Consider the following 16,645-nt stretch of genomic DNA (forward strand, 5'->3'; position numbering starts at 1 on the left):
TGAGATGCCCTTGGTACCTTTTTCATAGGCTTTTTTGAGTATGGGCAAGGACACAGGGGCCCCATGATCCGCTATTGAGGGCCCGGGGTCAGTAGGGGGCCCCATGAGATGCCCCTGGTACCTTTTTCATAGGCTTTTTTGAGTTTGGGCAAGGACACAGGGGCCCCATGATCCCCTATTGAGGGCCCGGGGTCAGCAGGGGGCCCCATGAGATGCCCCTGGTACCTTTTTCATAGGCTTTTTTGAGTATGGGCAAGGTCACAGGGGCCCCATGATCCGCTATTGAGGGCCCGGGGTCAGCAGGGGGCCCCATGAGATGCCCCTGGTACCTTTTTCATAGGCTTTTTTGAGTTTGGGCAAGGACACAGGGGCCCCATGATCCCCTATTGAGGGCCCGGGGTCAGCAGGGGGCCCCATGAGATGCACCTGGTACCTTTTTCATAGGCTTTTTTGAGTTTGGGCAAGGACACAGGGGCTTCATGATCCGCTATTGAGGGCCCGGGGTCAGTAGGGGGCCCCATGAGATGCCCCTGGTACCTTTTTCATAGGCTTTTTTGAGTTTGGGCAAGGACACAGGGGCCCCATGATCCCCTATTGAGGGCCCGGGGTCAGCAGGGGGCCCCATGAGATGCCCCTGGTACCTTTTTCATAGGCTTTTTTGAGTATGGGCAAGGACACAGGGGCCCCATGATCCGCTATTGAGGGCCCGGGGTCAGTAGGGGGCCCCATGAGATGCCCCTGGTACCTTTTTCATAGGCTTTTTTGAGTTTGGGCAAGGACACAGGGGCCCCATGATCCCCTATTGAGGGCCCGGGGTCAGCAGGGGGCCCCATGAGATGCCCCTGGTACCTTTTTCATAGGCTTTTTTGAGTATGGGCAAGGACACAGGGGCCCCATGATCCGCTATTGAGGGCCCGGGGTCAGTAGGGGGCCCCATGAGATGCCCCTGGTACCTTTTTCATAGGCTTTTTTGAGTTTGGGCAAGGACACAGGGGCCCCATGATCCCCTATTGAGGGCCCGGGGTCAGCAGGGGGCCCCATGAGATGCACCTGGTACCTTTTTCATAGGCTTTTTTGAGTTTGGGCAAGGACACAGGGGCCCCATGATCCGCTATTGAGGGCCCGGGGTCAGTAGGAGGCCCCATGAGATGCCCCTGGTACCTTTTTCATAGGCTTTTTTGAGTTTGGGCAAGGACACAGGGGCCCCATGATCCCCTATTGAGGGCCCGAGGTCAGCAGGGGGCCCCATGAGATGCCCCTGGTACCTTTTTCATAGGCTTTTTTGAGTATGGGCAAGGACACAGGGGCCCCATGATCCGCTATTGAGGGCCCGGGGTCAGTAGGGGGCCCCATGAGATGCCCCTGGTACCTTTTTCATAGGCTTTTTTGAGTTTGGGCAAGGACACAGGGGCCCCATGATCCCCTATTGCCCGGGGGCCCCATGAGTTGTCAGTCCGCCCCTGGTCCAGGCGGATTATACCGCATTTTCATGTTCAGGACAAATTGGGTTTCATTTGGTGCTAAAATGGTAATAGATATCGCCTGATTTTTTATTTTTTTAAACGATCGAAAGAAAATTGACACAAAATAGTAAAAAAAAAATAATTTGTTAAAAATTAGCTTTTTGGTTTCCTATGGTTGAGCTGGATGGACTTTTGTCTTTTTTCAGCCAGACTAACTATGTAACTATGTAACTATGTCATTCCTTTCTATTGCCATACCTCACCACAAAAGAACAAAGGGTGTCAGTCGTTGTTTGTACCCCTAGAAGGGCCCAGAGACAGTCGTGCACCGGGGAGGGGTTGGTGTCACTGAGACAAGATGACCCAGAAACCCGAAAGCTTGACAGATCTCGATGGGCGTATATCCTCCCCTCCCCCACACACAAAACTCACAGTGCTCATTGTAAACTATTTGTCCAATGTTCTTGGTCTGCAGGGACACTATGGGGGACCGTCTCGTTCTGCAGGACACTATGGGGGACCGTCTCGTTCTGCAGGACACTATGGGGGACCGTCTCGTTCTGCAGGACACTATGGGGGACCGTCTCGTTCTGCAGGACACTATGGGGGACCGTCTCGTTCTGCAGGACACTATGGGGGACCGTCTGGTTCTGCAGGACACTATGGGGGACCGTCTCGTTCTGCAGGTTTCTGGTATTCCCACCAGCCTCTATTATAAGATGGTGCGGGATCAGCTGTTCATACACTTCCTCCGGCGCGGCAATGGAGGCGATGGCAAGGTCGGTGTACGGTACCCCACGGAGGAGGAGGGCGTGGCCTATCTGACCTTCAGCCAAGAAGAAGGTTAGTAGACTTGGACAAAATTATTGGCCAGAAATATTCGACACGCATTCGGAATCTCCTTCTCCCCAGAAACTTCCCCCGACCTACCGGCCAGGGCATTGCCGGGGTCCGTGCATTGGGGTCCCGGAGAGCCAACGTCTCTTCTCCATTGGTCCTGATGGTGAGGGGAGGGTTGGGGTCTCTGGGCCCCCCTCTTGCTTACAGGGCGGCAGTTCCTCTCCTGCAGTGTAGGGGCACCCAGCACCGGGACAAGGTCACCTACCGCCCAGAGCAAGGACTCCCCCACCTCAAATGTATGAGCATCATGTGTCAGCAAAAATCCCCCCCCCTAAACTTCACACTTACCCCCTACACATAAATCCCCTTTGTAAGTCAAAATTCTCCCCAAACAAGAATTCCTCCTCTTCCAGTACAAATCCCCCCTCCCAGCTCAAATCCTCTCCCTCCCCAAATCCCCCCTGCTTGCACAAATCCATTACCCCTCAAATTTCCCCTCTGGGCATAAATCCCCTCTCCCTCTCCAAATCCCCCTCTCCCTGCACAAATTCTCCCCCCCACTACCAATCCCCTCTCCTACACTAGTCTTCCACCCAAATTTCCCCTCCTAGCACAAATCCCCCCAATCATCCCTACTAGCACAAATCCTTCCCCCAACCCTCCTCCCAGCACAAATCCCCCTCCCAGCAAAAATCCCCCCAATCATCCCTTACTAGCACAAATCCTTCCCCCAACCCCCCCAATCCCCTCCCAGCACAACACCCCATCCCCCCTCCTAGCACAAATTCCCCCAATCGTCCCTACTAGCACAAATCCTTCCCCCAACCCCCCCTCCCAGCACAAATCCCCCCTCCCAGTAAAAATCCCCCCAATCATCCCTTACTAGCACAAATCCTTCCCCCAACCCCCCCCCCCCAGCACAACCCCCATCCCCCCTCCTAGCACAAATTCCCCCAATCATCCCTACTAGCTCAAATCCTTCCTCCAACCCCCCAGCACAAATCCACTCCAAATCTTCTCTCCTTGAACAAATCCTCCCCCCAAATCCACCCTCCTAGCAGTAATCCTCTACCCCTCAAATGTCCCCTCTGGGCATAAATTCACTCCCCCTCTCCAAATCCCTCTCTCCCAGCACAACCCCGCCAACCCCTCTCCTACACTGATCTTCCCCCCAAATTTACCCTCCTAGAATAAATCCCCCCAATTATCCCTACAAGCACTAATCACCCCCCCCCCCCAAATCCCCCCTCCTAGCAGAAATCCTCCACCCCTCAAATTTCCCCTCTGGGAATAAATCCACTCCCCCTCTCCAAATTCCCCTCTCCCAGCACAACCTCCCCCCCATCCTCTATCCTACACTAATGCCCCCCCCCCCCAAATTTCCCCTCCTTCCCCTCATAGCACAAATCCTTTAGCCCTCAAATTTCCCCTCTGGGTATAAATCCTCCCTCCTGGAAAAAATCCCCCAACCCAATTCCTTCTCCTACACTGATCTTCCCCCCAGATTCCCCCTCCTAGCATAAATCCCCCCAATCATCCCTACTAGCACAAATCCTTCCCCACAAATCCCCCCTCTCCCAGCACAGATCCCCCCCAAATCCCCTCTCCTACCACTAATTTCTCCTCCTAGCACAAATCCCTCCAAGCATCGCTCCTGGCACAACCCCCCTACCACCACCAATTCCCCTTCCTAACACAAATCCACCCTCCTAGTAAAAATCCCCCCTTCTAGCACAGCCCCCCAAATCTCCACCGCGCCCAGGGCAGCCGTCCCTCCTGCCGACCCCTTGTCCCGGCACTGGTGGCACCTACCTGGTGGACTGCAGAGCAGGAACAGGCACTTTCACAGCTACAGGAGGGTGGGCCAGTGAACCAGTTCCCCTCTCTGTTTTTTTGCTTGAAAACAGGCATCCCCTTGCACAATGGGCTGATGCTGTGCTTGGGCCCTCCCGCCGGCCTGATGGGATCCATGACAGGGGTATTGCCTGTACCCTCCTATCAGCAGCCCCACTCAGACTGGTGGACACTCCCAACAGAGAATGCAAATAGGTGCCAAGCAAAATCGAATGTTATTAGGCCATTTTCTGTCCAGGTCGAATGTTATTCATTTATAAGAATAGCATAAATTAAGGAAAAATACCGCATTATGGCCAATAGATGGAGCTGATGCTCAGAGGAGATAAGTAGTTATTTCCTCCGATCATCGGCTCCATCTAGTGCAATTCATTTTTAAGTGGCAGCCCAACGTACATGCAGTGGAGCACACGACAATGCCTGGTGATGTATTCCTGTACAATGTGGTGCGGTGTGTCCGAAAAAAAATGGTGCAAGTCCTATTTTGTGGTTGTTTTGGTGCGTCTTGAAAAAAAGTGGGCTGCCGTAACACAGTCTTATTGGTGGAATTCTGATGTAATGCCGTTGTTGATGTTGATGTTTGTCCCCCGCAGTGGCAAACCGAGTCCTGAGCCGGAGGCACCAACTAGAGCTAGAAGGGTACACCTACCCGCTGGAAGTGAGCCGTCCGCAGTGCCAAGGGACTCAGGTAGGTGCTGGAGTGCCACAGATGTCTGCTGTCCACACACCGACCCTGCCACCATTGCTGTTCTCTGTTTTGCTGCTGCAGGGGAGAGGGTAGGATCAGGGGCGGACTGACCATTTGGAAACTCGGGCACTGCCGGAGGGCCCAGGGTCAGTAGGGGGCCCCATGAGATGCCCCTGGTACCTTTTTCATAGGCTTTTTTGAGTTTGGGTAAGGACACAGGGGCCCCATGATCCCCTATTGCCCGGGGGCCCCATGAGTTGTCGGTCCGCCCCTGGGTAGGATACATTAACCATTTCAAGTCTGGACACTTTCCCCCCCTTCCAGTCCGGACACTTTCCCCCCCTTCCAGTCTGGACACTTTCCCCCCCTTCCAGTCCGGGCACTCCCCCCCCCTTCCAGTCCGGGCACTTTTACCCCCCTTCCAGTCCAGACACTTTTACCCCCCTTCCAGTCCGGACACTTTTACCCCCCTTCCAGTCCGGACACTTTTACCCCCCTTCCAGTCCGGACACTTTTACCCCCCTTCCAGTCCGGACACATTCACCCCCTTCCATTCCGGACACTTTCACCCCCCTTCCATTTCGGACACTTTCACCCCCTTCCAGTCCGGACACTTTCCCCCCTTCCAGTCCGGACACTTTCCCCCCCTTCCAGTCCGGACACTTTCCCCCCTTCCAGTCCGGACACTTTCCCCCCCTTCCAGTCCGGACACTTTCACCCCCTTCCAGTCCGGACACTTTCACCCCCTTCCAGTCCGGACACTTTCACCCCCCTTCCAGTCCAGACACTTTTACCCCCCTTCCAGTCCCGACACTTTCACCCCCCTTCCATTCCGGACACTTTCACCCACTTCCAGTCCAAACACTTTTACCACCCTTCCAGTCCGGACACTTTCACCCCCTTCCAGTCCGGACACTTTCCCCCCCTTCCAGTCCGGACACTTTCCCCCCTTCCAGTCCGGACACTTTCCCCCCCTTCCAGTCCGGACACTTTCCCCCCCTTCCAGTCCGGACACTTTCACCCCCTTCCAGTCCGGACACTTTCCCCCCCTTCCAGTCCGGACACTTTCCCCCCTTCCAGTCCGGACACTTTCCCCCCCTTCCAGTCTGGACACTTTCCCCCCCTTCCAGTCCGGACACTTTCACCCCCTTCCAGTCCGGACACTTTTACCCCCCTTCCAGTCCGGACACTTTCCCCCCCTTCCAGTCCGGACACTTTCACCCCCTTCCAGTCCGGACACTTTCACCCCCTTCCAGTCCGGACACTTTCACCCCCTTCCAGTCCGGACACTTTCACCCCACCCAGACATATTATTATTATTATACAGTATTTATATAGCACCAAAGGGTATGCTCAGCGCTGTACAATATAGTGGGGGACAGAACATGAGACAAGACAGTAACAATACAATACACGAGGGGTTCGAGGGCCCTGCTCTTTCAAGCTTACAATCTAGGAGGGAGGGGAAGGTGGTACAGGAGGAGATGGCTGTGGGGGATGGAGTGGTGGGAGGAGTGGAGGAGGTTAGTTGTTAGGTGAGGTCGGGTGTTAGGTGATGTTGGGGTAGGCTTCCCTGAAGAGGAGGGTTTTCAGGGTGCGCCTGAAGGTGAGGAGGGTAGGTGACAGTCTGATGGATTGGGGTAGGGAGTTCCAGAGGATGGGGGAAGTCCTAGAGAAGTCCTGCAATCGGGCGTGGGAGGAGGAGACCAGGGAGCTAGAGAGCAGGAGGTCCTGTGAGGAGCGGAGGGCACGGGTAGGGTAGTATTTGGGTATCAGGTCAGTTATGTAGTTTGGGGCGGCGTTGTGAATGGCTTTGTAGGTCAGAGTTAGCAGTTTGAATTTGATGCGTTGGGCAATCGGGAGCCAGTGAAGGGATTGGCAGAGGGGGGTGGCGGATGTGGAGCGGTTGGTGAGGTGGATGAGTCTGGCCGCTGAGTTCAGGATAGACTGGAGTGGGCATAGCGTTCGTTTGGGTAGGCCGGTGAGGAGGGAGTTGCAGTAGTCCAGGCGTGAGATGATGAGGGAGTGTACGAGTTGTTTGGTGGTGTCTGTGGTGAGGAATGTACGTATCTTGGAGATGTTGCGGAGGTGGAGCCTGCAAGATCTAGATAGCAGTTGGATGTGGGGTAGGAAGGAGAGGTGGGAGTCCAGGGTGACACCCAGGACTTTGGCGTGTGGGGTGGGAGTGATGGAGGCGTTGTTAGTGGTGATGGAGAGGATGGGGGGGTTTAGTCCAGGAGCTCGGTTTTGGATAGGTTAAGTTTGAGGAAATGGAGCGACATCCAGTCTGATATGTCGTTTAGGAGGTGGGCGATGCGGGCAGAGAGTGAGGGGGTGAGTTGGGGGGTGGAGAGGTAAATTTGGGTGTCGTCAGCATAGAGGTGGTAATTGAAGCCGTGGGAGTGAATAAGTTTGCCAAGGGAGGAGGTATAGATGGAGAAGAGGAGGGGCCCGAGGACGGAGCCTTGGGGGACCCCGACAGAGAGGGGGAGGGAGGGGGAGGTGGCAGTGTTGTAAGTGACGCTGAAGGAGCGTTGGGAAAGGTAGGAGGCGAACCAGGAGAGAGCAGCGTCCCTGATGCCAAGGGAGTGCAGTTTGGCAAGGAGGAGGGGGTGGTCAACAGTGTCAAAGGCCGCGGAGAGGTCAAGGAGCAGGAGGATAGAATAGCGGCCATTGGCTTTGGCAGTTAGCAGGTCATTGGTGATTTTAAGTGGGGCAGTGTCAGTGGAGTGTAGGGGGCGGAAGCCAGACTGTAGGGGGTCAAGGAGGTTGTTATCAGTGAGGTGGGTGCTTAGGCGATTGTAGACCTGGCGCTCAAGGAGCTTGGAAGTGAAGGGCAACAAGGAGATGGGTCTAAGGTTGTTAAGGTTAGTGGGGTCAAGGGAGGGTTTTTTGAGTATGGGGGTGATATGTGTGTGCTTTAGAGGGGAGGGGAAGGTGCCTGTGGAAAGGGAGAGATTGAAGATGTGGGTAAGGGAACGGATGATGGAGGGGGGGGTGACTGGAGGAGCTGTGAGGGGATAGGGTCCAGGGTGCAGGTGGTGAGGCGGGCTTCAGTGAAGACCTTAGAGACCTCCTCAGAGGTAGTTGGGCTGAAGGAGCGGAGTGTTGGGGAGGTGATGGTGTGCGGGGCAATGGGTATAGTGGGGGGTAGTGTGGCTATGAGGTCGGGGGAGGGGAGGGTAGGTGGGTTGGAGGAGGGCGGGAGGCTGGGTGGAGAGGTGGATTGTGAGTTAACAATGTCCTTACGGATTGCGTCAATCTTGTTCTGGAAGTGAGTGGCAATCTCGTGGGCGGTGAGTGAGGTGCTGGGTGGAGGTGGTGGGGGGGGGGGAGAGCAGGGATTTGAAGGTGGAGAAGAGCCGATGAGGGCAGGTGGAGAGGGTGCGGATAAGGGTTATGAAATAGGCTTTCTTGGCGGCGTGGAGGGAGGTGGTGTAGGCGAGGTAGGCGGCTTTATAGAGGGAGAACGCGGGAGGGGATCTGGTTTTGCGCCATAAGCGCTCCAGCGCACGACTGCATAGTTTGAGACATTTTGTGTGGTCGGTTTGCCAGGGTTGAAGCGGTCGGGGTCTAATGCTGCGAGTGGTTAGGGGCGCCAGGGAGTCAAGGGCAGCAAGCAGTGAGTCGTTGTACACAGTAGTGGCCAGGTCAGGGCATGACAGAGGGAGGATAATGTCATACAGACGGTCAGCTGCCGGGTGGAGATGGGTCGGGTTCAGATTGCGGAGGTTGCGGGTGATGGTTAGACGCTTCGGGGGGGGGGAGTTGAGGGAGGGGGAGATGGAGAATGTGAGGAGGTGGTGGTCAGAGAGAGGGAAGGGGGTGTTAGTGAAGTCGTGGGGGGTGCAGAGGTTGGAGAAAACTAGGTCCAGGGTGTTTCCGTTGGAGTGGGTGGAGGACTGGGTGTGCTGTGTGAGCACGAAGGAGGAGGTTAGAAGGAGGAGTTGGGAAGTAGCCGGGCTGTTGGCGTTGATCGGGATATTGAAGTCGCCTAGGATGATGGTCGGTAGCTCGGAGGAGAGGAAAAAGGGAAGCCAGGCGGCAAAGTCGTCAAGGAAGGGGGATGCGGAGCCAGGAGGCCGATAGATTACCGCAATCCATAGGGGGGTGGGAGAGAAGAGCTGGATGCAGTGGACCTCGAAGGAGGAGAAGGATAGGGAGGGAGAGTTAGGGAGGAACTGGAAGGTGCTCAGCGGTGGTAGGAGCATACCGACCCCTCCGCCTCTGCGTCCGCTCGGTCTGGTTGAATGGGTCCAGACGAGGCCTCCATAGGAGAGGGCAGAAGGGGAGGTGGAGTCAGTGGCTTGGATCTAGGTTTTGGTAACCGCTAGGAGGTTGAGGGAGTGGGAGACAAAGAGGTCATGGATGGCGGTGAGCTTGTTGCAAACCGAACGGGCGTTCAGGAGTGCAACCGAAAGGGGAGGGGTGGATGTGGGGAGGAGGGGGACAGATATGAGATTGAGGGGGTTGCGGTGTTTGGCGTGTGTAGGGGGGTGCCGGGTGGGGGAGTGGGGAGATGGAGGGCCAGGGTTCGGGAAGATGTCACCGGCGGTTAGGAAAAGGAGGAGGGTGAGAAAGGTGGCAGGGGAATGGGAGGTGCGGGAGCGCTAGGGTCGGTTGGTGGTGGCTTGTGCATCGGCGGGGGAGTGGAGTAGTATGAGGAGGTGGTGAGAGCCGTAGAGGGGGGAGGGAAGAAGTGAGGATGCGATGTAGAGGTGTTTTGGGGGAGTAGGGGAGTAGAGGGAGGCAAGTTTGGGGATGGAGGAGAGGAGAACGAGGAGGAGGCGTGCAGGTGGCATGCTAAGGTGGGCAGAATTCTGATCGGGTCGGAGAGGAGGGAGGTTTCGGTCATGAGGATGGGGAGAGTCCGTTATGCCGCGTCGGAGTTCATCAGTGACCGATCGTAGGAGACATACAACCCAAAATGTAAGCAAGCAAAAACAACGGAGCACTCATAAATATAATGTATACATAGAAGCCCCACATTTGGTGAATTCAGATGGTGAAACTGCATGTACATGCGATCTAGGTGAATGCTGGCAAAATTGAATGTTACTGGGCCATTTTCTGGGCCATTTTCTCTCCAGGTCAGATGTTCTTCATTCATCAGGAAAGTGTAAATCGGGAAAAATACAGGATTATGACAACCAGATGGAGCTGATGGCTATAGTGAATATATATTTCCTCTGATCGTCACTTCTACCTAGTGGTCATAATGTGATTCCCTGATTCATTCTATTCTTATAAATCAGTGGTCTCCAAACTGCAGCCCAGGGGCCGGATGTGGCCCTTTGCTTGCTCCTATTTGGCCCTTTGGGCAATATTCCTACCACTGACATCACCAACAGGGCATAATTCCTGTCACTGATACCAACAAGAAGGCACTATTCCTACCAATGACCCCAACAATGGCACACTATTCTTCCCATTGACACCAACAAAGGGGGACTGTTCCTTCCTCTGGTCCCAAAAATGGGACAATATTCCTCCACTAATACCATGATGGGGCATTGTTTGCTCCCATTAACTCCCATCTATTCTTATAAATCAGTGGTCTCCAAACTGCAGCCCAGGGGCTCGATGTGGCCCTTTGCTTGCTCCTATTTGGCCCTTTTGGCACTATTCCTACCACTGACATCAACAACAGGGCATAATTCCTGTCACTGATACCAACAATAAGGCACTATTTGTACCAATGACCCTAACAACGGGGCACTATTCTTCCCATTGACACCAAGGATGGGGCACGGTTCCTTCCCCTGTTCCCAAAAATGGGGCAAATTTCCTAGCAGTAATACCAACGATGGGGCACTGTTCCTTTCCCTGGTCCCAAAATGGGGCAATATTCCTCCCTCTAATTCCAATGATGGGGCATTGTTTACTCCCATTAACTCCCATCTATTCTTGTAAATCAGTGGTCTCCAAACTGCAGCCCAGGGGCCGGAGGTGGCACTCAATAAGGCACTATTCCTACCAATGACCTCAACAATAGGACTGTCACGAACACTGATGGTGACCTCTAGTGGCCCACTGGCCAGAGTTCCCCCAGGGGAGGAGTCTAAGCCCAGGTCTGCTGGTTCACCAGAGCCCCTGATGGTGGGGATGGACTTGAAGCAGACCAGGACCAGGTCGCGACCCCTGAGTGACACCAACCGTGGTAAAGGTAACCGCCAATGGCGTGTAGCGGGTAGGAGCCAGATGTGAAGAGGTGTGATGTGGTCAGGCAAGCCGGGTAGGTAACAGCGAGGCAGATGGTACAGATCGGTAGACAAAGCGTAATTAGGTCACAAGCCGGGTTCGGTAACAGGAGGGCAGACAAAAGGAGCAGGCAGAGGATGGTCAGGGCAAGCCAAAGGTCAGGGCAGGAGAAGACAGCAGTATCGGGTCCAGGCAGGGTCAGCAACAAGGCAATCAGCATACAAGATCAGAAACACAGGAACAGGGAGAAGACCATCAGGCAACTTGTGTCTGTGCAGGGCTGGTTTAAGTAGCCCGCCCGGCGCTGACAGGTGCGCCTGGGTCCTAGTGCCTGCCCAGCGCCGTCATAGGTGACAGGCGCACCTGGGTCCTAGTGCCCGCCTGCCTGCATATCTTGTCGGACACCTACGCATGTGCAGACTCATGCATCGCGGTGGTTCCTGACAAGGACACTATTCTTCCCATTGACACCAACAATGGGGCACTGTTCCTCCCACTGATACCAATGATGGAGCATTGTTTACTCCCATTAACTCCCATTTATTCCAGATGTGGCGCTTTGCTTGCTTCTGTCTGGCCCTTTGGGCACTATTCCTACCACTGACATCAACAACAGGGCATAATTCCTGTCACTGATACCAACAATAAGGCACTATTCCTACCAATGGCCATAACAACGGGACACTATTCTTCCCATTGACACCAATGATGGGGCACTGTTCCTTCCCCTGGTCCCAAAAATGGGGTAATATTCCTCCCACTGATACCAATGATGGGGCACTATTCCTCCCACTGACACCAATGACGGGGCACTATTCCTCCCACTGATACCAATGATGGGGCACTATTCCTCCCACTGACACCAATGATGGGGCACTATTCCTCCCACTGATACCAATGATGGGGCATTGTTTACCCCCATTGACACCAAGGCATTTTCTATCTTCACTGGCCACAGTCCGGCCCCTCAAAGCCTTAAGTACACTAAACTGGTACTTTGTTTAGAAACTTTGGAGATCCCTGTTATAAATGAAGAACATTTGACCTGGAGAGAAAATAGCCTAGCAACATTCAATTTTGCTGACCTTCACAAAGATCAAATGTATATGCAGTTTCACGGGACGAATAGCTCTGCAATGTTTTTTATAACTACACCCCATAGTGTAAAATCAATTTTTAATAATACTGTTTTGTTCTGCAGGTTTCCAAGCCATTGGCAATGGTCCTGAGTCTGGGGGATGTGTCTGCTGGTGCGGTTGGAGGATCAGGTTATTTCCCAGATGACTTCAGCCAAAGAAAATCCAAGGACACATCTACAGACATTGACAATGCAACTCACCTGAATTTCCTTCCAAGTCCATTCAAGAAGACATCTGCCAACAAGGACAGAACACCAGACAGGAACATACCGCTGGCCAGTAATGGGAAACTATCTAGTCACATGGCGATTACCAGCACACAGTATGGAGATGACCGGTCTGAGCCCAGACAACACGACGATAGCTACTTCTCTACTGGATATAAAAACAGACTGTCGTACATAAAACCACCTTTAACCCATAAAGGAAGGCCAGTTCCTGGCTCAGTTGGCTCCAGTCAAAGAAAACCCAAGGACACATCTTCAGATGACTCAACCTCCATCAAAAAACACCCCAGGAGCAAATTAGCAGCTAACCTAAACTTTTATCCTGGACCACCCGAGAAAATACTTGCTGATGAAGACCGAAGAACAGGCAGGAACTCACCACTAGCTAGTAATGGAAAAACAGCTGATGTCTTAGGTTTAGCCACACACACTACATTTGCCAGCACACAATTTAGAGAAGACTTGCCTGGATCCAAACAACCCATGGACACTTTTGCAGCTGACTCCAGCTCCAGTCAAAGTAAACCCAAAGGCACGATTGTAGATGAATTCACCTCCAACCCAAAGCATCCCAACAGAACCGATGGAGGGAGATCCGATTTCAACCCTGAGCAACCCAAGAACACATCTACAGATGAATTAAACTTAAAACCAAAACATTCCAAGGGCACCATCAAGGATAGCACCAAATTCAGCTCTGGACAACCCAAGAACACGTCTACAGATGAATTAAACTCAAACACACAACATTCCAAGAGCACCATTGGAGATGTCTCCAAATTCAACTCTGGACAACCCAAAAACACATTTACAGATGAATTAAGCTCAAACCCAAAACATTCCAAGGTCACCATCGAGGATAGCACCAAATTCAGCTCTGGACAACCCAAGAACACATCTACAGATGAACTAAACTCAAACCCAAAACATTCCAAGAGCACCATTGGAGATGACACCAAATTCAATTCTGGACAACCCAAAAACACATCTGCTGATGAATTAAACTCAAATCCAAAACTTCCCAAGAGCACCATTGGAGATATCAGGGGAATCAATTATGGACAATCTAAGAACACATCTGCAGATGAATTAAACTCAAATACAAAACATTTCAAGAGAACCAAAGAAGACAGTACCAAGTTGAACTCTGGACAGTCCAAGAACACCTCTAGAGAGGAATTAAACCAAAACACAAAACTTCCCAAGAGCACCATTGGAGATGTCTCCAAATTCAACTCTGGACAACCCAAAAACAAATTTACAGATGAATTAAACTCAAACCCAAAACATTCCAAGGGCACCATCGAGGATAGCACCAAATTCAGCTCTGGACAACCCAAGAACACATCTACAGATGAACTAAACTCAAACCCAAAACATTCCAAGAGCACCATTGGAGATGACACCAAATTCAATTCTGGACAACCCAAAAACACATCTGCTGATGAATTAAACTCAAATCCGAAACTTCCCAAGAGCACCATTGGAGATATCAGGGGAATCAATTATGGACAATCTAAGAACACATCTGCAGATGAATTAAACTCAAATACAAAACATTTCAAGAGAACCAAAGAAGACAGTACCAAGTTGAACTCTGGACAGTCCAAGAACACCTCTAGAGAGGAATTAAACCAAAACACAAAACTTCCCAAGAGCACCATTGGAGATGTCTCCAAATTCAACTCTGGACAACCCAAAAACACATTTACAGATGAATTAAACTCAAACCCAAAGGTCACCATCGAGGATAGCACCAAATTCAGCCTCTGGACAACCCAAGAACACGTCTAGAGAGGAATTAAACCAAAACACAAAACTTCCCAAGAGCACCATTGGAGATGGTGCCAATTTCGAGCGTGGAAAACCTCAAAACTCCTCTCCAGATGAATTAAATTTAAATCCAAGAATCCCAGAGAATTTGACTGCAAACTCATCTAATCACTCATCCCTCATGGCAGCCGGACGGCCATCTTCTGGTTCTCCTGCTTTTAATTCTTTGGCAGCAAGTAATCCTCAAAGTCATCTGGACCAAAGCCCACTCTCTACAGATTTCCTTGTGGATCCAGCAGTTCACACCTATGTAAGAGTATTTCTGAAAGACACGATCAAAGGTATTCTGGGTCAGTCTGATGTGGAAATGAAAACAGAGATCGGTGAGGGCTTTAACAGGGTCATCCTGACCGCCAAATCCCCCCATCTTTCCCAGCACTTTTACAAAGCTGCACGTGAAATGTCAGACATCTTTATGAAATGCCAACGTTTTCTCCGGGTTCAAACCATCGACCTGTCCAATATTTCTGCTGATGTGACCAAAGAACTGCAGTTATATCTCTTTTCATGTGACATCTGGTCATCTCCAAATAACAAGAGGCTACAAATGATTGGTCCATCCACAGACATCTCTGAGTTCATGGAGAAATGGACATCAGCTGGGGGTGACTTTGGGAGATTTGTGCATCTACAGGCAGGGATTTCTCCAGGGTCCTCTCGCCCCCCAGCGGTTGGAATGGACAATGTGCACCAATCTACATCCCACGACCATAACAGGACACCTGAAGTCCACACCCAGAGGGGGAGATCAAGCCATCGCAGTGAAGAGTCTGGTGCCAGGGGAGGAAGTAGAGGGCCCGATACAAACAGTCGTAACAAGACGGCTCCTAATGCACCCTCTAAATGAGTTTTTTTTTTAATAGACTGACTTACTATGAACTGACATTAACCATACAACTCCAGCCAAAACCTTTTTTTTTGTAGTTTTGGACGAAGAGCGTGCTGTTTTTGTAGTCAATGGGGAGTCTTTCTATCACTTTCTGTGTGTTCACTGAGGCAGGAAGTATGAAAATTAATAAAAAAGAGAGCCCATGCACTTATGGATGTGCAATATAATGCGATTAATCCAAACCAAACATTAAAGCGAATGCAGCAGTCCCGAAAATGTGCAATGCCACCATAATAAGAAATATATATATACAGTATATGTGTGTGTGTGGCCCACGCATCTAGATCATACATATCATATGTGCATACCCTCTATGTATTGTCAGAGAAATTCATAACATCTATAAATCAAACTTCACACCATCACAGCAGTTCACGGCATGATTGCCATTAATTAACCCCTCGCCTACCGGGCACTTCTACCCCCTTCCTGCCTACAGGGCACTTCTACCCCCTTCCTGCCTACCGGGCACTTCTACCCCCTTCCTGCCTACAGGGCACTTCTACCCCCTTCCTGCCTACAGGGCACTTCTACCCCCTTCCTGCCTACAGGACACTTCTACCCCCTTCCTGCCTACAGGACACTTCTACCCCCTTCCTGCCCACCGGGCACTTCTACCCCCTTCCTGCCTACAGGGCACTTCTACCCCCTTCCTGCCTACAGGGCACTTCTACCGCCTTCCTGCCTACCGGGCACTTCTACCCCCTTCCTGCCCACAGGGCACTTCTACCCCCTTCCTGCCCACCGGGCACTTCTACCCCCTTCCTGCCTACAGGACACTTCTACCCCCTTCCTGCCCACCGGGCACTTCTACCCCCTTCCTGCCCACCGGGCACTTCTACTCCCTTCCTGCCTACAGGACACTTCTACCCCCTTCCTGCCTACAGGGCACTTCTACCCCCTTCCTGCCTACCGAGCACTTCTACCCCCTTCCTGCCTACAGGGCACTTCTACCCCCTTCCTGCCTACCGGGCACTTCTACCCCCTTCCTGCCTACCGGGCACTTCTACCCCCTTCCTGCCTACAGGACACTTCTACCCCCTTCCTGCCTACCGGACACTTCTACCCCCTTCCTGCCTACCGGGCACTTCTACCCCCTTCCTGCCTACAGAACACTTCTACCCCCTTCCTGCCTACAGGGCACCTCTACCCCCTTCCTGCCTACAGGGCACTTCTACCCCCTTCCTGCCCAGGCCAATTTTCAGCTTTCAGCGCTGTCGCACTTTGAATGACAATTGTGCGGTCATGCAACACTGTACCCATGTGAAATTTTTATCATTTTTGTCTCACAAGTAGAGCTTTCTTTTGGTGGTATTAACTCCCCGCTGTGTGTTTTATTTTTTGTGCTATAAACAAAAAAAGAGCAAAAAATTTGAAAAACAAAAAAAAAGCTTCTTTGTTTCTTTTATAAAATTTTTCAAACAGGTCATTTTTCTCCTTTACTGATGTGCACTGATAAGCGTCACTGATAGGCGACACTGATGGGCACTGATAGGCAGCACTAATGAGGT

General features: G+C 52.1%; 1 protein-coding gene across 1 annotated transcript in view; it reads left to right on the forward strand.

Moving 5' to 3' along the window:
* LOC149434100 (uncharacterized) overlaps positions 1-15,281 on the forward strand; it is a 70,381-nt gene extending 55,100 nt beyond the window's left edge. The window contains exons 6-9 of the mRNA XM_089664104.1: positions 1,939-2,306; positions 4,751-4,845; positions 12,248-14,016; positions 14,150-15,281. Of these exons, the coding sequence (XP_089520230.1) occupies positions 1,939-2,306; positions 4,751-4,845; positions 12,248-14,016; positions 14,150-15,092 (3,175 nt within the window). The 3' untranslated portion in view covers positions 15,093-15,281. The remainder of the gene's footprint in view (positions 1-1,938; positions 2,307-4,750; positions 4,846-12,247; positions 14,017-14,149) is intronic.
* The last annotated feature ends 1,364 nt before the right edge of the window (positions 15,282-16,645 follow it).

Source organism: Staurois parvus, unplaced genomic scaffold (assembly GCF_062004578.1).
Source record: "Staurois parvus isolate SC_StPar_1 unplaced genomic scaffold, SC_StPar_1.0 ptg001837l, whole genome shotgun sequence".
Taxonomy (NCBI): Eukaryota; Metazoa; Chordata; class Amphibia; order Anura; family Ranidae; genus Staurois; species Staurois parvus.